The 21,446-nt window shown below is 44.4% G+C and overlaps 1 protein-coding gene across 1 annotated transcript in view; it reads right to left on the reverse strand.

Annotated features, from left to right (window-relative positions):
- The window catches only part of PPFIA2 (PPFI scaffold protein A2), a 1,928,138-nt gene that overhangs the window by 565,831 nt on the left and 1,340,861 nt on the right, over positions 1-21,446 (reverse strand). The window contains exon 8 of the mRNA XM_086919614.1: positions 5,651-5,872. Within this exon, the coding sequence (XP_086775740.1) occupies positions 5,651-5,872 (222 nt within the window). The remainder of the gene's footprint in view (positions 1-5,650; positions 5,873-21,446) is intronic.

The raw sequence follows: 21,446 nt of genomic DNA on the forward strand, positions 1-21,446 counted from the left end.
AGCTATCTGGTCCTCTCTCTCCCTCTTGATACACGCAAAGAAAATATTTTGCCAGGGCCAATCCTTCCTATTTAAGACATGTAATGTCACCCCTACGGTAAGCCCTAAACAGCTAAAAAGGCAAGGTGTTATATATTTAAAATGTTATACGTTTTGCATGCTCTGGTAGTGAAAAACTCAAATTAATTTTTCACGACTGCTATAACTGCCTCTTCCATAGGACAACATTGGAGTTGCCCTATTACCTTTAATAAGTGTCATTTACAAATTGGAACAGGTACCCAGTTCATGTTGTTTTGGGTCTCCGGAATTGTAATGAAAAATTCTAACTAATGGTGAAGTCGGATTTTAAATTACAATTTTGAAAATGGCACTTTTAGAAAGCTGGCATTTTCTTACTTTAGCCATTGGCGAATGTAGCCTGTCTCTGGTCACATGACTCAGTGTAGTTGATAGCTGGGCTTTGTGTGTTCCTCCTAGACAGCAACACAAAATGGGGAGTTTGGGTGTAACTGGATGGGTCATCACTAGCAGGATGGGAGGGAGGAGCTGGGACCAGCCCCACTTACCCTTGAATGGGCTGTGAACTACCTCTGCACAGATGACTACACACTCCCCTGCAGTTAATTTGGAGCCACGGCCGGGAAGGCAGGGTACCTTTGAAGTTTGAAGACATTTATTTAGAAGCTTCTCCCCACTTCAAAGGCACAACTATAAATACTGGACCTCAGACACCCACTCTTCAGTAAACTTCTGGACCTGTGAATACCTGGGCAGAAAAAAGGACTGATGTGCTGCAGAAAGGACTTCCACTCTGGTAGACTGATGCACTCCTGTGTTTATCTGCTTCCCTCTTGCCGAGTGAGAAGGACTGGACCTGCATCTCTTGATTCTAGAGTAACTCCAATGCCTAAATGGCTGACCCCCTAATCTGATGCCTCATGGACACAACAGGAATCCATCAACTTTGCATCTGCACCTGTAGTCTGCCATCTATGAGTATACCCTATCATGTAGCGCCATCCCATCCTAGGACACTTGGAAGTGGGCTTAAGGTGCTTTGCCAGACTCTGTGGATCCAGTGGAACCGATGTATCTCCCCTGCTGCAAGGTGCAAACTCAAGCAGAACTGATGCATCACTGCTTCAGTGGGGATCGGACCACTCACAAAGACCTGCATCACCTCTGCTGCCTCATCAGAACTGCCACTGTGCAAAGCGTCCTTGGCACAAACCCTCGCATCAGTATCGATGACTATGCAGGACTTCACATCGCAGTGTCGCACCTCTTCAGAACCACCATATCGCCCTAACAGCATACCATATCCTCGATGCCGGACTTCTCATGGCAAGCCCCATTGACGGGATCCTTGAGGACGGTTAAGACACTCGCACTGCAGCCTCGCCACACCTCGGAACCAACGCATCACTTCGACTGCGTGACTCACCTTAGACGTGGAGACTCGCAACCCTTCACAAACCAGGATTTAAGGTACTCTGTTCAGCGGGCCTAACTATGTCTCTGTAGCCAGCCCGCGCTCCATAATTGTCGGCCTGAACTTGTGAATCGATCCCAGTCAAGAGCAGTAAGATACTCTCAGCTGCCACTTTGTGCTTTTTAGCATTATTTTCTCTAAAACATGTTACATTGAATATCTCCAGTCCTACTGACTGGATTTTATTTTTGTCATTTTGTTTTTTCTTTTTTTCTTAAAGAACGTTCTACTTTACTAACTTGGTGTGGGACCCTTTTTTTGTGTGGGGTTTTGACTTGAATACTGTTTCAAGTGTTGCACAAATACTGCCTCTAAGTTAAGTCTGTGTCAAGCTATCAGAGGGTTGAGCACAGGCTAATTTAGGGTTGACTTCTGCTTCACCCTGGCAAGAATTGTGGTTGCTGCTTGACAAGGGCTCACTCCCCTGCCAACCAACAACTTAATTTCTTACAATATAAAGCAGAAATGGAGGTTTATACTTGCCTCACAACATCTTAATTTTATAATTTTACTGTCAGTATTTAACCCATCATCTCGTGTCCAGCACAGTTGTTGTGTTCTCCCTCATTCCTTTGCATTTCTTCTTTTTTGCAGTTGCTGCAATTATGGTGCACAACACACTCTCAATGTGCTCTGCTCATTAGATATGTTTGCTATTCCTGAATTTTCCATTGGCTTGGCATCCTCTTATCATACCATCTCTGACACTATGTGCCTTCCATCTTGGATTCTCTCAGTCACCAGAAACAGGAAAGTGATTCCAGAGACTCCTGCAGCTCATTATCTGCATTCAGCTTGAGAAAGCTGTTAAGTGCTGTACTGAAGTCCGACACACTTATTGGGAATTGGAATTCATCAGTCACAGATAATTCTTGTATGTCATTTGCTAGGACTACATATCTTATTTAATGTGCGTCATTCATTCATTCCTACGAATATTACCGGTTTATACACATCGTCTTCTGTCAACTCAGGGTGGAGCATTTTCTCTTTCTGTTACCCTATTTTTCCCTGGAAGAGATCACTGGTTTCTGATTATTAGGCTAACTCATGGTCACAGACCTTTTTTGGTACAGAGGATTGAGTATTAGCATCCAAAACCTAAGTCTTGTTCTCACAACACCTCTGTGGTTGTAACCTTAACAAAAGGAGCCAAATAACAAATCAGAACCCTACAAGGAATCATGTCCATTTTTTCAGCAGATTATTTCAATTCAGCAGCTGAACTAGTATTGAGCTTCAGAAGCTTCGGCTCCATTGCTTAAGTGCTGATCGCTCTAAAATGGCTTCTTCTAAAGACAATCATTTTACGTAAAATAGCCTGTAAAATGTATAAGTTGCTGCATGGGGCAGACCCAAACTACCTGCCACAGAAATTAACCATCACTTGAGTTTCATGCTCTCTTCGTAGCACATGCTATCTCCATCTGGAAACTATCTTCTTCTTTAAAAAGGAAATGAACTGTGGAGCAAGATTTTTCGGGCTAATGCTAAAAAACATATGTAGCCCCATCCTTCCATCCAGGAGACTGAATGCCGATTTTGACCATCCTAAAAAACATAAAAGCTTATGTGTGGAGAATCTAAAAAGTAAATACCACACTCTCTGACTCTCTCCCTCATCATTACAATATTAGTTTATCAAGGTAAATGGTAAGTCCATATTTATTTATTTTTATGTACCTGATCCTAACATTAGTATATAATGCATAATACTCGGCATGTATGTATTCTCGTATACCTCATGATACCATGTAAACAACTTTGCTGCTCTTGTGGGACTGACTCACGCTATCTAAAACCACAAATAAATAAATAGAAACTATAAGTGTGTGTAAGTATATATGAGTGGGTGTATAAATATATGTATATAAAATTTGATATGGATAACTATTTGCACTGGCCTGGTTTACGTTATCGTGTTGTAAATTTGTACTGTAATTTACTTTGAGAATCACAATTTTTGTGAATCTGCCAGGATGAATCTGTGACTTGCCTGCATAAGTTTCAACGGAAGAAAGCTTCCTTTTGTTGAGAAAGTAATTCAGGTAGAAAATAAAGCAGTATTGTTCAGTGAAACAAAGTTTATTGCAGAAATGTTTTCTGTATTATCAGGAATAGCAACTGAAAAATTTAAGTCTGGAAACAGTAAATATATACAGAGGTGTACCTTATTTGATTGCTACAACCACAAACCGAGAAAGCTAATTTGATCGTGTATACCACTAATAGATGAGCCTAGCTGATGAAAGCTTAGGGATTATTTGCCCGACTGGCTGAAAAATGTTGGCCCTTTTTGGCAGTTATTTACTTACACTGCCTTTTGCACTGTTCTGTTTTTAACTAGGGGATGTGCCCATGTTTCAATAAAGTGTGTATTATTTTTGGTCACATCACTCTATTTTAACTCACCATTCCTTTGCAATCAACTATTCAGTGTTGTTTGATAAGTGACTGTGGGCAAGATCCAGCTTACTATCACTAGAATGGTAGTACGTCTCTATGATCAAGAGACACACCATTTGATTAACTGGACGACCAAATGATAATACTGATCACAAGGTTAATTTGATGGCAATCCAGATACATGGGCTCAGATCTTACCACTTATCACCTAAGTGTTCTCTTCCTTCTGTGAGTTCCTTTATTTGGGTTTCTTTTGTAACTTGGGTACTAACTAACCACCGTGAAGTTTAGATTAACCCACCTTTATATGGGCTTTTAGACCCCCGGTTCTTTTTGTTATTTACATGTACTATTTGGGGATGTGAACCTGGGCAGGTCTTTAAATATTTCCCTATGACCCTTCACCCCTCGTTATTGTTGTAGTAGTTCTCTATTTGGGACACGGTACAGATGTGCTGACCACAACCATATCGACTCCTAAAATATTACCAAGGAGCACAGTCACAATGTAGACACTTCATTTTACAGACTGCATATCCCTATTTGTCAGAACATAGTGCTGCAACAGGATACTGTCCTAAATTGAATAAACCCCTTCTCCAGCATCATTGCATGGCCAAAATAGGCTATTCAAAACTGTCTTTGAAGTTAAATTATACAAGTCATCCATCCACCAAGAGGACATCTGTTTTTTAACAAAGTGAACATTTTTAAAAATAATATATTTTACGTATGCCATTACCACAGAAAATGTGGGAATAACTCATCGAAAACAACTATTAAAAATGTATTTAAAACGAATAATGAACAATAGCAAATCCTAATCATTGTTGGATTAAACGAGATTCTTATTTCAGCAGTAGTCCTTGTTTTACAATGGGATTCAGAGTAAACTTCAAACGGTGCTAAACTTCAAATAATGCTTCATATAGCTCAGCTTCACGACTGTCTTGAAATATTGAAACAATCTTATTAATAATATTCATTTTTTGTTACACATTTTATACAGGGTCAAATTTTCTGGATCATTCCAGTTTATAAAATCAACAGGTACAGAAAAATCCCATTGCCACCTGACAAAATCCATGAAACACTTGCTTCTCATAAATATCTTTCAAAACTTTCTCAGAGCTTTTCTAGAGGTGGTTATGTTCGCTACATCTTGACAAAATTATCAGTGCTACGTCTAAAGTAGCACCACGGTTTGACCAGTCACAAAAAATGTGTTCTGAAACTTCGATCATGATTAATGTGCTTAAATACTAATATTTGGAAAGTTGTAACCGCAGTAATTATGTAATTCTTTTCTGAAGAAATGAATGACCCTGTAAGCCTGTTAGCGGGGTTCCGCTGAGGGAAGAGTATCTGAAATTGGCTTAAGCAATAACACATTGGAACAGTGAATACGACGCACAAAAATTAACAATTTCATTAGTTTTTCATCAGTATATTTACTGTAAGCTCGTCTAGAAGTTATGAAGCAACTTCTCAGGATCCCAAACGCATAAAGGAATGGGATCAAGGATTCTGCATGGATTATTTGTTTTTGTGATACTGTTAATTATTTTAATTTTGAAATCAATGTAAACACTCCTCATATATCTCATAGATCAAAAGCCAGTAATGTGTTATATTTAAAATATCTGTGTAAAAGATTTATATCACGAGGTTAGTCATAACTGGTTCTGAACAAACGCTTCCATGTGTCACAGTGACTGGAAAGAATTAGTTAGACAATATAATGTTTACCTCTCTAATATCTCGCTGATATTTAGTGCTCAATTCTTCGGTTTTTACAAGGTCCTTCCTGGCTGTCTCAGCTTCTTGTTCAACTTCTACCACCCGTGAGGACAATGCAGCCAAGCGCTCCTTCATTTGCGACACTTCGTAGTTCTGCTTTTCAAGTAATTCCTGCAGTTCAACCACTTGGCTGGTTTCATCATTAGAATCGATAGATCCATTTGATAATCGCTGAATACAGAAAAAATAACAGAAATTTACTTTTCTTTTTCTATTTAAAAATGATTTTTTTGTTGTTTAGCTATCTCAAGATGTTATCAGAAAAATATCCATGTAGACAAATGCAAATACATTTTAAGTATCGTCAATAAATTAAACATATTTAGACGTTTTAATAGGAAATTCAGTTAGTTCTATATTATTGGCAAAAAGCATAGTTGCAACCTAGCCTATAATCTCACCTTTACAACAAAAAGTAATTTTCAAGCCTGTCATCCACTCAGTCAGGAAAATTCAGTTTACATAGTTGAGCTGTTTATGTAAATCTATGAATCATTTGTTCATTCTTTCCTTCCTTCAATTCCCTTACTTATTCCTGCATCCATTCATTCATGAGAACTTCACCTTTTGAAGTTGTCCTTGTCTTTTTCTTAAAACACTGGACCAATTACCTTTCCAACTAACCACAAATTAAAAAATCAGAGTTTTTACATATGTTAAATAGGAGCAAATCTAAGTTATCAGATGAAACGATATATAAATAAATTGCTTTATAAACCTAAGATAAACCTAAAGCCATAGGTACACTAAAAGAAAGACTTTTAAAATTCAAAGTATTCGCACATTACCAAAAACGCATAAGATTATGTTGATATCTGAAAGTCTAATATTCTTCCCTATCAACATTCATGTTTATTGTTTCTTCAAATGATTAATGGAATGTGGAATATGAGTAAACTTTTTCCACTTTCCACTTTTCCACTCTTACGGGAACATGCTTTGGGATACTCAGAATGTTGCGCAAGTTCTTTCCCCTTCTCTCGGAGGAACATCGGAGGATCACTGTTCAGGCACTCATAGGGTCTAGATTGGACTATGCAAATGTCCTTTATCTGGGTCTGCCTGAATACCTCCTCCAGCGTTTGCAGGTTACTCAGAACGCTGCTGCTCGTGCAATTTTTGGCCTGCACCGCCGCACCAGTGCCTCCAATCTCCTTGTATCCCTTCACTGGCTTCCGGTGCGGAAGAGGATACTTTTCAAGGCCATGACTCTCGCCCATAAGGCCTTGCATGGCAATGGTGCCAAATATCTTCAGAGGAGGCTGGACTTCTATCGACCTGTACGATCCCTCAGGTCAGAAGCTTTGGCTTTGGCTCGGGTGCCACGCATCAAAAGGGCTCGGCTAGGCGGCCGGTCCTTTAGCTTTCTTGCTCCGCAGCTATGGAATTCCTTACCGGTGTCCTTGCGAAACACCGCTAACCTGCTTGCCTTCAGAAAAGACTTAAAAACCTGGCTGTTCACTGGATAATCTGCCCCCTCTTTTAGGCCCCTGCTTTTTTTTACTGTTATGTTTTCCAGCTCTTTCTTTGGTCTGGAGCACAAAAGCGCCGGGACACTCCTTTGGAGTAGCCGTTGCACTATAAAAGTCCCATTTAACATAACATAACATAACATAACATAACAAACTATTAAACTAATTCAACATCTGTACGAAACATTGGGGAAAGCCATAATCTAATCAACGAGTACACCTAGGGGGATCTCTGGCTTGATGAGTTTATTTCTAAAATTGCTACTTGGGTGCTGTCCACTCAAATAACCAATTTGCACAAGTTACACCTGGTACCATTGGAGTGATTCTCCCGTTCATTTTTAGCTGTTGTCTCCTCTGTTTTTGATATGTTTTTGCTGGTTAGAGGCTTTGGCCACTATGCCACTGCTATTCAGTGCCACAGTGCAAGTGCTCCCTATTGTAAATTGTTGTAATCGATTAGTGACACCATGATTGGCTTATTTGATTTACTTGTCAAACCCTAGTACAGTGCACCATGTGTGCCCAGGGCCTGTAGACGAAATGCTGCTAGTGGGCTAGCAGCACTGATTTTACCCCACACAGAAGCAGCTTGAAAAGTGTGTCTAAGGGGTGCCATTGCCGAGCCAGTGTGCATTCTAGTACTGCCATGTGCACCCACTTACCAGTCCCTAAACCTTCCCTTTTCTACACGTTATCCACCCCTAAGGTAGGCTCTAGGGCAGGTTGCATTGAATGTGAAAGGTAGGACATGCCCTGATGTGTGTGGCATGTCTTTTTAGTGAATTAAAGCCAATTATGTGTTTCACTATTGCAAGCCCACCTGTCCCCATAGGCCAGCATGGGCAGTTTGATTATAACATCTTATAATCCTAACTGACCCAGGGAACATCATAGAAAGATTAATTTAGTATGCCTGAACTCAGATGATAAAATACATCTTTTAATAAAGATGGTTTTAACAGTCTGTGTTTGAAAATACCACTTTTAGAAAGTAGGTATTTTCTTTCCTAACCATCCAGCCTGCCTCTGCTAGGTTTTGTATTGCCTGTCTGGTTTGTGAGTGACAGGGGCCGAGGGCGCTCCAGGAGGCAGGGTGAGTCAGTACTAGGCTGAATAGACCTATCTGCATTGGGAGTGGTGGGTGGAATAGCACCTGGGCCTGAATAGGGTTGTGCCTGCCTTCCACAATGTTGGCTTCACCTCCTGTGGTACGTCTGATGACCCTGGCCCACACTGACAAAAGAAGAAGCTGTGCACTGGCAGAATGTACCAAGAACTGGTTTGGACTAGGTACAGACACTCTCTGCCTTCAGAGACAAAGGATTTGTGTGTATAAAAAGGGGGACCCAGACCCCAGAACTTTAGATCACTTCTGGACATCACGACATACCATTTGCCACGGAGAAGAACCAGAGAATCTGCAGGAGTTTTTGACTTCCCCTGTGCCAGTGTGTTGCTTTTAGGGGTTGGCCTGCAGTGGTTTCTTTATTGCCAAGGAAAGGAGAAAGACTTTAATTTGCGACTTTCATCATCTGGAAGAAGAATCTCCAAGTACTTGAACTGTGCTTGCCTCCTGCTGAAGTCTACCGGATACAAGGCTCCACCACTAGCTCCCTCCTGATTTTCCTTGCTGGGAATTCGGCCTGCAGAAGCCTGCATGTTGTTGGGAGCTGGAAGCGCGACACAACGAGAAAAAGCGTTTCGCATCCGCAGCTGTCGTCATCGCATCATCGAAGTAGCGTGTCGCCACTGCAAGGGTCGCCGTTGCATCACCATAGAAGCGTGTCTCCATCACAGCTGTGTGTCGTCGCATCACTGGAGAATCATGTCGCTAACACAATGGTTGCCATCGCATCACCAGAGAAGTGTGTTGCAGGGCCTGTCGCAGCTCCAAAGTTACAGAGTCGCTGCACAGCCACCGGGTGTGCACGCCTCGTCTTCACGTTGTCGCATCGTATCAAGGGCGCCATCTTCTCGCATTGCACCGGATTATTGCATCGCACCCAGGTGCCACCTTGTTGCATCGCAACTGGGACGCACCTCAAGATCATTGCAGCACCTCCTCTCCGGTAAGGAACAGATGCATCGCCTACTTTGCGCAAGCACTGAGGAACAGACGCATCGCCTCCCCCGAAGCAAGGAACTGACGCATCGTTCTCCCTGCGATCCTTTTGTTTATCTTGCGTGACGCATCCAAAGGTACTTTGTGAGAAACGTGTCGCATTTAGAATTTAAAGTGAACTCAGTTATTTCTACCATCTTAAAGTCATTTTCTTAATACTGTATTGTGGATTTTTATTGTTTGGGTCTTGTGTTAAGTCTATATAAAGAATACTTATTTTGATAAAACCTGTGTTGTGTCCATCTGTAATGTTTTCACTGTATGTGTTCACAAATGCGTTAGACACTGGCTCTGAGATAATCCTTCCTGCTTGTGCCAAGCTACCGCAGGGTTGAGCTAGGGTTATTTTAGGAGTGTAGACCCCTTATTCGGACTAGAAGCAAGGGTCCCTATACGGACAAAGGTGCAAGCCATTGCCAACTAGAGACCCCCAGTTCTAACAGCACTCTTTCAACATCCATACTGATTGCAAAAGCTCACTCATTCCTTAACATGAGTTGAGATTTAACATTTGCCATCACTCTGATGCTTAAAATAACAAAAAGTGTTATTAGCTGTGCTTAAAACACTGACAATTGCTTTTGCACCATTGAGATTGTGATCAGCAATGGTAAAACCCAAACCCTATAGTTTCCACACTCTCAGGTCAGTTACTGTGAAAGAATGATTAAAAAGAAACCTGTGAAATCATAGAGCTAGATATGAAGAAATATGTGACTAGTTTGACATCAAATATATATCCATCACCAACATACTATACTGAGTATATCATTGCCAATGCAGCCTTATGGCTGTTTAAACCACCAATTCGAGCTGGCATAATAAACCTTTTGCCAGGTATGAACCTTCTTTTATAATACATATAAACCCACTCCAAGGGTAAGCTCTAAACAGCCCTAGGACAGGGTTCATTTTAATTATAAAATGTTGCACATGTCCTGGTATTGGAAAGACTCTTCGATTCGTTTTTCAAGGCCTAACTCTACCACATTAGGTTACGTTTTTACATTTAATAAGTGTCAACTTTTGATTGAGAACCGGCAGAAAGGTCAAGTGTGGTCTTAAAAGAATTGAAATTTAAATTATTGTAATGTTCAAGGTGGATTTTAAGTCGCAATTCTGAAAATGCTACATTTAGAAAGTTTACTTCAGGAAAATAATGACACTCTTAGGTATCATTTTGAAAAAACACATTCAATTACTCAATGTGCACAATAGCCGCATGCAATTAATGCTAACAACATTGAATTGCGTCTGTGACCACCAAAGTTATTTTTGGAATATTTCTGGAAACATTTCTCAAAAACATTTAATATGTAATCATGGAGCCATTAAAAATTACATTCACTGGATCAAGTGGGATATAGCATGCATGGTGTCCCCTAGGAACCAGGACCACAAGAAAACGTGTGTTTGTCATAACAAACAAATTCACAAGATCAACGTGAATAATCTAATGGCCTTTTAACAGCACCACAATGTTTGCTTGTTTGTCATGGCTGTCTGCAACATTTTGACCGAGAATAAAATTACCATGTCTCATCAGGACATAATGATAGTGTAAACTTCAGAAAAAATAAATAAAATGAATTGAACGAGTTTGTTAAGAGAAGAACTGGCCAGGTGATCAAGCGTAACTAAGATGAAAAAGGTGTAATGATCACTACATTACATCCACATGAATGGTGGCGGCTACAAATTGCTGTACACCCAGATGGAATGTCCAAGAAAAGAGTACTTACTCAAGGAAGGTGGTAATATCAACCTAAGAAAGGATCAAGGAGTGTAAATCAAACATAATTAGCCATGGGCACCACCGATATCCAACAACTAGTAATAATAAAGGCAGAGCACTTACCACCGAGTTACCAGCCAGTGTAAAACTAACAAGTGTTTTGTAAGATGTGAACCGCCTGTAGCAGAGAACACAACAGAGTGAGCACAGAATGTCACTGTCTAAAAGTCAGGCTGGATGGGCCAACAGCAAAAGGGTGTACAATGACCTGAGAGCAAGCTTGAAGAGCACGATATGTTCCTGCCAATAATACTGAAGCATTCACTAGATGGATGCCCTTACCGTGAGAGGGAAATCAACAATATAGGCCAATTGGAGGGGGCGAAAACCAGGGCAGGAGGAGGCTTGAGGAGGAAACAAAGGAACCAGGACTTAAAATTACTTAAAATTACAATAACACAGAAAGGAACTTTAGGTAGTTCATAATGCCACTACGTTAATGATAAAGCGGAATGATGCAGAGAGTAAGCAATAAAAAAAGAGAAAGGAGAATAAAAAAGGAGAAAGGGCCAATTGTAATTTACACAAAAAAACATATTGTCCTTTTAACAGTCTTGTGCATCAACCACTTTCTGAAATCCAGTGGCAATAACTCACTAATCATGGTGCTCCTATGCTTATTCCGAAAGCAGTGATAAAAGTCCACAACATTCTTCATTAGTGTTCAATCCCTTGTTAATGTAAGTCACATAGTATAATCCATTTACTTTCCAGTTTTTGTAGGATCACAGAAATATCATCCCCTCTTTCTGGTGTCTGAGCTACATCAAGTATTTGCACCTGATATCATTCGTAGAGTGTCCAGCCTTGAGAAACTGTGATACAAAGGGTGCAGAGGTCACTCCATCGAATCCTGCTCCTGTGCTTTCCAATACGCAACTTGAATGTTGGGTGGTCTGACCTATATAAATCAAAGGACTTGGACACCAAATACAGTATGCAACATTAGCAGTATTGCAATTTGAGAAATGTCTTAGTTCCATATTGATAGTCCAATGTTCAACATTCTTTGTCTAATCCGTAAATTGGCATACAACACAATCCTCACACCTGTAGTGTCTTTTCAGTGGTGAGGAGGGGGGCTGAGTCCCCTCAGGTCCCCGTAAGTTATTGCTGGGAGACAACTCCTGATGAATGTACTAAATGGTGTCTTATATTTTTTCCCTCATTTACATGAAAACAGTGGCACATCCAAAGTAGGGTCTATGCTTTGTATAATGTGCCAGTGTTTTTTAATTGATGCAAACAATCTTGCTAGTGTGAGGACAAACGGTGGTTACTCATACTATTTGTTTACACCTCTTCTTGGGTTTAGTCTGTAGTAGCTCCTCTCTATTACTATGCCAGGCTCTGTGCAGATCTGTCAATCCTCCAACCCTCCAGGTAAACTCTATCGACCAATCTTTTTTGAAGAATTTGCTCGTCTCAAAAGTTATTATTTTTTTGTTTGGATCCGGGGGGTGGAGCTGTCACCAACCACACTTGCACTTCAAATTAACTGCCTCATCATCCACACAAAGAATTTGACACTAGCCTTTTATGACTCCAGACATCCTGGGACCAGGGCAAGGGAGGGAAGGACATTTGAGAACCAGATGTGGGGAAGTCTAGAGGCTTCTCCAACTTCAAAGCTGGCACTAGGTATAAATGTAGGACCCTCAGATCAACTGTTCATTATAATCCTGGACCTGTGGATACCATAGGAAAAGGACTGTCAGAGGGTTGCTCTGCTGCCTGATTTGTGCCCCGCTGTCTGAGAAGGAAGACAGGACCTGCTCCCTTCATCCCAGGCTACCTGATGTTACTCCAGGTGTCAGCTGGCTGATCGCTTGTTCAGAGACAGGTAACAGGTACATAACAAGCTCCATAGGCTTCAATGCAACTGCCCAACTGACCTGCTGCAACTAGGCCTTCCTGGACCTCTAACTGAACCGGCGTGAGTTCTGCTGGAGTGAGTCACTGATAACCAAAAGGCACCTCTGAGTCCAGGGTGCTTGGTTTACAGAGTGCCCTCCTCAGAAGAAGGAGAAATTCTGAGGTTTTGGATTATTTGTGACCACGAATGGGCCGGTTCTTGCCAAGATTTTGCTACCTGCGATGACCACCAAGGTGAAGCTCCAGTGGACCCGACCCGACTTTTGGTGCTACAATGACCACCATCAAAAACTGGCAATTTGAGATCTACACTTCTCAATTCTCTGGTCCATGCCAGCACTCTCCCCAGCAGCAGCTCCGTCTTACAGCCGCTCCGCTCCGGTACAGAGCCCTTCCACAAGCAGGGTTCATGCTGTCAGCCCTACCCAGCACCTCAGGTGTTCTCCACTTTGCCTGCCGTTCATTTTAGTTCTGCATTGTTGCATTTTGTGTTTATTGTATTTCTTGTGATTCCTGCATATTACTGGTAACTCCCTGCTGTGTTTGTTGGTCACATCGTTCCCGCCGCTGCTGCCCCTGCGGTCACACTCCCACCTCCCTACCTCTGGTGCCGCCCCCCTCCCGTCCTTAATGGCGACCGCTGCGCGACCGCAGCAGAAGCACACAGCGGGTCCGCCACTGGCAAGCCAAAGGCTCGCCTAAGGCAAGCCCGTCTGCACCCATCCGTGTCCCAACCGCGGCCAGCGCAAGTGACCCTTGTTCTCCTAGGCACCACCGCTACGATTCCACCACCCACCAGGCACTCAATCCCGGAAGACACACAGCCTGTGGAAGATCGTCAGCGAACACAACCCTCAGACAGTTCTCATGCAGACCCTGCCGCAGATCCTTCACCATCAACATAACCCCCACACCAGCTGAAAGCCCGCCTGATGCATGCACCGCCGAAACCCTGACATGCATCCTCCTCAACGTGGGCTCCCTGCACGACACGCCGTAGAGATATGGGACCTGATAGACACCCTCTCTTCCGACGTCGCCTTCTTTACAGAAACCTGGACCGACTCCACATCTGGCCCCGACATCGCCACTGCCATCCCAGACGGCTACAAGATCCCGAGAAAGGACCGCCCCCACCCTCCAGGAGGAAGACTCGCCATCACACACAAGACCCCCCTCCGACTCTCCACTTCCAGCACAAGTGACCTCCACTCCAACACAGAACACCTTCACTTCTAGGTCCAGACCAGCCCCTGCACCACGCTACATGGCACCCTCAACTACAGACCACCGGGACATCGCACCCAGTCCGCATCTACCATTGCCGAGCACGCCGCACCCCACGCCATCACCTCAACGGACTACATTCTACACGGGAACCTGAACATTCACCTCAACAACTGCAGCGATCCAGACTCCACCACCCTCCTCCACAATCTCGCCAATCTCAGACTGAAACAGCTGGTCAACATGCACACTCGCAGAGCTGGACACACCCTCAACCTAATCTTCGCGTGAGGGACAAACATCCACTTCAGCTACACCACCCAGCCACTCTGGACGGACCACCACTGCATCCACTTCACCTTCAACACCACCCCCGCTCCAGCGCCCGCCCTGCACCCGCCACAAAGGAACTGGAGCAAGGTCACAGAGGAACACCTCAACACCACCCTCCTCCAAGACCCCTCCAGCGCCACGACTGACACCAACTCCGCAGCCATTGAATTTCACTGTTGGGTCTCCCGCTGCGAGAACAAGCTCCCAGAATTGGAAGAAGCCAGACGCTCCTGTAGATGTCTAGAGAAAACGTGGCAAAACCAGAAAACCTCAAAAGCACAGGACAAACACAGGAGTGCCCTGAAGGAATACCACCAGCGCATAACAGACACCAAACTGACCTTCATAAGAGACAAACTCCAAATCAAAGCCACCAACGCCAAGGAACTATTCAACGTCATACAACAGTTCACAAACCCCCCCCATCGAAGCCACGGATGTCACACGTTCCCATGAACTCTGCGACAAACTCAGCTCCTACTTCCATCTGAAGATTAAGGTCCTCTACGACAACTTCAGCAAACATGCACCGGACGCCACTCCCGTAACGCCACTGTTAAGCCAACCATCATGACCTGGAATCATGCCACCGTCGAACACATCACCGCGACTATGAAGAAAAAATACTCAATGGATCCCTGCCCACCTCACATATTTCACAGGACCACAGCCGCCATCGTACCCGAAACTAGGACGGACCATCAACGCCTCCTTTATGTCCGGCATTTTCCCAGATGACGGAAACAGGCGGAGGTTATAACCCTCCTCAAAAAACCAACGGACGACCCAACAGACCTGAAAAACTACCGGCCCATCTCTCTTCTCCCCTTTGCGGCCAAAGTCACTGAGAGACTGGTAAACACCCAGCTGACCACCTTCATCGAAGAGAACTCCATCCTAGACGCCTCCCAGTCCAGATTCTGCAGCAACCACAGCACCAAGACCGACCTCTTTGCTGCCACTGACGACATCCTCATGGTACTCAACCAGGGACACACTGCGGCCCTCATCCTTCTAGACCTTTCCGCAGCCTTAAACACCATTTCACATCGCACACTTGCAACCAGACTTCATGGTGTGGGGATACAAGGAGCCGCCCTCGACTGGATCCAATTCTTTCTCTCCGGCAGAACCCAGAGGATCAGACTCCCTCCCTTTCTCTCCCAACCCACCAATATCAACTGTGGAGTACCCCAAGGATTGTTGCACAGCCCCACTCTCTTCAACATCAGACAGCATAGGCTCAGCATTGTATCTTACGCCGAGGACACCCATCCTATTGCAGACTGGATGAAAGACAGTTGTTTGAAGCTCAACTCAGAGAAGACCAAGCACCTCATCCTCGGACCATGCACCGTCACCTGGGACAACACCTGGTGGCCCTCCGCCCTCGGGAATCCACCCACCCTTACAGACCACGCATCATCCTTAACTCCTACATCTCCATGAACCGCCAGATCAACGCCGTCACTTCCACCAGTCTCAACTGCCTGTGCATCCTCCGCAAGACCTTAAAATGGATCCCCCGACTGCAAAAGGACTGTCACTCACGCACTCATAACCAACAGACTGGACTACGGCAATGCCCTATACGCCGTAATTAACAAATCCCTTCTTCACAAACACCAGACCATCCAGAACGCTGCAGCCCGACTCGTCTTTGGGACACAGCATCACAAACACATGATCCAACATCTATGAGACCTCCACTGGCTCCCCGTCGAGAAGAGAGTCACCTTCAACAACATCGGTCCCAAATACATCAACAAGAGAGTATCCTTCCACATACCCAAAGGGAACCTCCGCTCCGCCGACCTCGCCCTGGCATAGGTCCCCCGCAGAAACAGAATAGGTGGCAAAGCCTTCTCCTACATCAAGGCCAGGACCTGGATGGAGCTCCCGGTGAACATCAGATGCTCTCCGACACTGCACTCGTTCAGGAAGGATCTTAAGACCTGGCTCTTTGACTGATCCAGAGCTGCCCCTCCTCGCGCCTTGAGACCCTCAAGGGTGAGTAGCGCACTTTACAAACCCCTAGTTGATTTATTGATTGACACTTCCTGCTACAGTATCAACAGCATGCGGTGACCACCAAAGCAAAGCTCCAGCAATGACCATCTGCAAAGCCCTAAGGATCGTCTTGCTACTGCGATGACCGTTGATGACATCTGGCCTGCTCTTCGTTCTACAGCAACGACCACTTGCAACACTAACACTTTCAATTGTGTGTTAATTTTTGTTGCACTTTTCTCGAGCGCTGTTGTGGGAAGATCAATATCCCTGTAAACGTCACCACCCACGTGACTCGGGCCACGCCCCTCCCAAGTAGCCACGCCCCCTCCCGGAGGCTTAAAACGCCGCGCTGAGTTGCAGCCGGTGTTGACCTGCTAGCTACCCTTGAGGCGGAAGCCGGGGGTGTTGCTCCTCGACTTATTTTAAAACTTGTATTCTCACTCGCACTGTTTTCTGTTGATTTTAATAACGTGAAACTGTGTTAGTTTTTGTTGCACTTTTCTCGAGCGCTGTTGTGGGAAGATCGATATCCCTGTAAACATCACCACCCACGTGACTCGGGGTCACGCCCCTCCCAAGTAGCCCCGCCCCCTCCTCCTCCTTATTACCATGCTCACTTCTCGGAAGCGCAGCGGGCACACCATCGGCACGCCGAAGACACGCCAAAGACTAGCCCGTCTGTGCCCGTCCGTGCCAGGACGGGGCACGAGGCAGAGGCTCCCGCTCCCCCTGCACATTTCAGGCTGGTAAGATCGTCATCGGAATTGAAAGCACTACGCCCTACCCCCAATCCTAGGTGCTCAATATTTAACCTCCATAAAATTGGAATACGCTCCTGCGCTAACTGCAAACTGTCCACCTCAATATGTCAACCCCATCCTGACACCTCCAGAAGACATAGAAAACGCAAATTACTGTGTAAAAACGAGCCTCTAAATTACGTGTTTTATAGTATTAATTGTCGTTCACTACCAAAACATAAATACGATATTTTTAACCTCTTAGCTGAAAACAATACCAGTGCCCTCTTCTTAACCGAGACTTGGCTGCACGACAGTGCCGGACCGGATGTTGCTACCGCCCTCCCTGACAACTACGCCATTGCTAGAATAGACAGGAACAAACAGTTAGGTGGCGGAATAGCAATTATTTTTAATAGAGAGTTAAAATGCACTCTTGAACCAGTAGCTATTCCAGACTGTGAAGCGGGCCTTTTCAAAATTTCCTTGATTTTAGGCCTTTTGATTTATCGTCCCCCAGGAAACCCCTCTCAATGGGTATCTAATTTAGCCAATCATATCACCCCTCATTATATTACCTTAAGTAATTTTACCCTGCTGGGCGATTTTAACTTGCACCTAGAGGACCCCACCACCCCCTCCTGTTCTAACCTACTTGATGACTTGAAGGCTCTAAATCTGTCCCTGATCAACTCTAGCACTACTCACATAGCTGGCCACTTGCTGGACCCTATAATTTCCAACATCAGTGAACTCAAATGTCTCACCACCACGCCTATATGCTGGTCTGACCATCATCTAATAAAATTCAGCATTACTCTTCCACCCTCCCCCAATTTGCAATATGACTTCCCAGACACATCTAGGAAAAATTGGAAATTAGTGAACTTAGAATTGCTAAACTCGACACTACAAGACAACCCTCCGAGTAATAGCCCAAACATGGACTTCCTAGCAGCCGCAGCACAAAATTGGCTTAGCGATGCCGCTAACAAATGCTTGCCCTCTTCTTGCATTAAAGGGAGTAGACACCGCCACCCGGCTCCATGGTTTAATGATAGCCTAAAAACCGAAAAATCTAAATGTAAAGCGCTTGAACGCAAATGGCGCAAAAACTACGCCCCTGACGCTAAAAAAAGCTATCAGGAAGCCAGGAACTTTTACCACACGGCCTTCGCAAAAGCAAGAGCTGCATTCGTCTCAAAAACCATCATGGAAGCCACTAATATGCCAAAAACCCTATTCAACAAAGTTAAAGAATTGGCTGGTGCTCACACTACAGCTGCAGCACCTCCATTAAACACTCAACAATGCCAGGCGTTAGCATGCTTTTTTACTGAAAAAATTGACAAAATCATCCTAGATATCAATGCTAACAATAGAACCACCCTCTTCCTCTGACTCAGAATTAATTCCCCCTTGTGCCAACATACTGGAATCCTGGCCTGCTCTTTCAGTAGACAAACTGAAAGTGATTCTTAAGACCATCAAATCCGGCTCCCCCAGGGACCCTATTCCTATCAAAATCATTAAACAACTTGGTGATAGCTCCTTGGAGATCATTACAAACCTTCTGAACTCCTCTCTTGACCTTGCCACTGTCCCAGCCCTATGGAAACATGCCATGGTTACGCCTCTTCTAAAAAAAACCTACTGCAAACCCGGAAATCCTTGCCAATTACAGACCCATATCCCTGCTCCCGGCCTTCTCCAAATGTCTGGAGATGCACGTGCATTCTGTTCTAGCTACTTTCGCAGAAGAAAATTCTCTTCTGCACCCCTCACAATCGGGTCTCAGGGCTGGTTTCTCTACAGAAACCGCCCTGCTTGGAGTCACTGAACACATCCGAAAGCTCCTTGATCAAGGTCAGACGGTCGCGCTCGTGCTATTAGACCTGAGCGCGGCCTTCGACACCATTTCCCATGAAACTCTCGTCAAAGAATTGCACAAAAATGGTGTACGCGGAAAGGCACTGGATTGGATCCGGTCCTTCCTGGCAAATCGAACCTTCCAAATTACCTCTTCACGAGCATCTTCGGATACCCTGTTGGCACCCCATGGAGTGCCTCAGGGGTCTATTATTAGTCCTCTGTTTTTTAATTTATACCTCAGACCCCTGGCCGACCTTGTTGAACAATCTGGTCTCACTCTTATGAGCTATGCCGACGACTCTCAAATCATTTTTTCCCTATCCGAATCCTGTCCTAACTCCCATTCTCTACTCAAAGAAGGACTCCTAAACATCCTGAACTGGATGACGAGAAACCAATTAAAACTCAACGGTGACAAGACGGAGATTCTGGTCCTGGGAAAACATCAAGATCTGTGGAATCCCTTACACTGGCCTGATCAGATGGGCGCTCTTCCTACCCCGGTGACCCATGTTCGAAATCTGGGATTCATTCGGGACAACTCCCTATCCATGAATCAACAGGCCAGTAAAGTAACTGGTCTATGCCTCACCATAGTCAAATGGTTGAGGAAAATCCTCTGGATGCTGTCTCTTTCCACGCAGAAGACCGTAGTCAATGCCCTCATAACATCGAGGCTTGACTACGGCAACATTCTGTATCTGGGCGCAAACAAATCAGTAGTCGGCCGACTACAGTTGGTGCAAAACGCAGCAGTTCGTCTACTGTGCAATATTCCTAAAAATTCCGGAGTCTCGAATTACCGCCGGGAACTCCATTGGCTCAGGATTGAAAACAGAATCCGCTTTAAAGCCCTGAACTATATGTTCAGAATTAAAGCGGGTACAGCACCTAAATATCTTCTAGCCCTAGCCCACCCCTACACTCCCAAGCGTAACCTTCGGTCGCAGACGGCAGCCTTTTTCTGTGTGCCGAGATTCAAACGGGCGAGAGTAGGTGGCAGATCCTTCGCCCATCTGGGACCATCCCTCTGGAACACGCTCCCTCCCTTCATCCGAAAGGAGGAAAATTATGCCAGGTTCAGAAAGCATGTTAAGACCTGGCTATTTGAACAATAAATCTCAATAGCCATTACCCTTTCTCCTGTCTTCTAACTAGCTGTGTCTAGGCGCCGGGAAACCCTTTTTGGGTAGCTGTTGCGCCCTACAAATTGAAAAAATAAATAAAATATAAATAATAAATTGGACTCTTTGCACTGGACCTTGAAAAGGTAACTTTTTCAGTGAGATGGATCTTGTCCCTGTGGTCAGCCTGTAATCCATCGCGGTCAGCTTGAACTTGTGACTTTTCCCCGGTCTAGCATGACCGATATCCAAAAGTGGCGCCTTATACTTTTGGGTGCTACACTTAACCCCAAATCTGCATATCTCCTGTTCTACTGATTTTATTTTTGTTGTTTGGTGTAAAATAATTTATTAAATTATACACCATTTTTTCAAATTTGTGTGGGATTTTCCTTATGTTTTGTTTTTACCTTATTACTGTTTGAAGTGCTGCATAAATACTTTACACATTGCCTGTAAGGAAGCCGGACTAATTTTGTACCAAGCTACCAGAGGGTTAAGCACAGGTTAATTTAGTGACATTTTGTGGTTCATCCAGACAAGTATTATAACTGTTGCTTTTGAAAGGCTCACAACCTCATCCACCACAACCCAATTTACCACAGGACCCTTTTACACAAAGGTAAATTTACACATGTAGATTTACTCATTTGTAAATAATTTTGGCACCCATGTCAAACAGGCTGATGACGACTACGGCAGTCTGACAGCCCTATTAAGAGTTTGGTGGCCACACTGCTAAAGGAAAGCTGCAACCTGGGGATCCTCGGCAGAGGTGCAGCGGTCTGAGGCCTGCAATATGCCTGGTGGTGCCACTGTGGGACCACCAAGCACATTATAAGTATCCTCACTGGCACTGTTTTCATGGTGCTGAGCCGGCATGAAAAGTATGGCAGTCAGGAAACAAAGGGTGCCATATAGGGCCCCCTGTTGCCTTAGGGTCAGGGGATGGATACAGGGGGCACATGGTGTGCCCCTTGTATGCATGCACCCCCGGTTCCAGCCCCGCATGGACTTAATAGTCCATGCGGTACAGGAACTTGCTTTGAAGTTCCTAATGTGTTGTCTTAGCAACACCTTATCACTAACAAGGGGGGAGAGAGAGAGATATATCGAAATGGATTCGTTCTCCCTGGTCAAATGTACATAAACAAAAAGAATCCGCTCCT

Source organism: Lissotriton vulgaris, chromosome 1_1 (genome assembly GCF_964263255.1).
Source record: "Lissotriton vulgaris chromosome 1_1, aLisVul1.2, whole genome shotgun sequence".
NCBI classification, from domain to species: Eukaryota; Metazoa; Chordata; class Amphibia; order Caudata; family Salamandridae; genus Lissotriton; species Lissotriton vulgaris.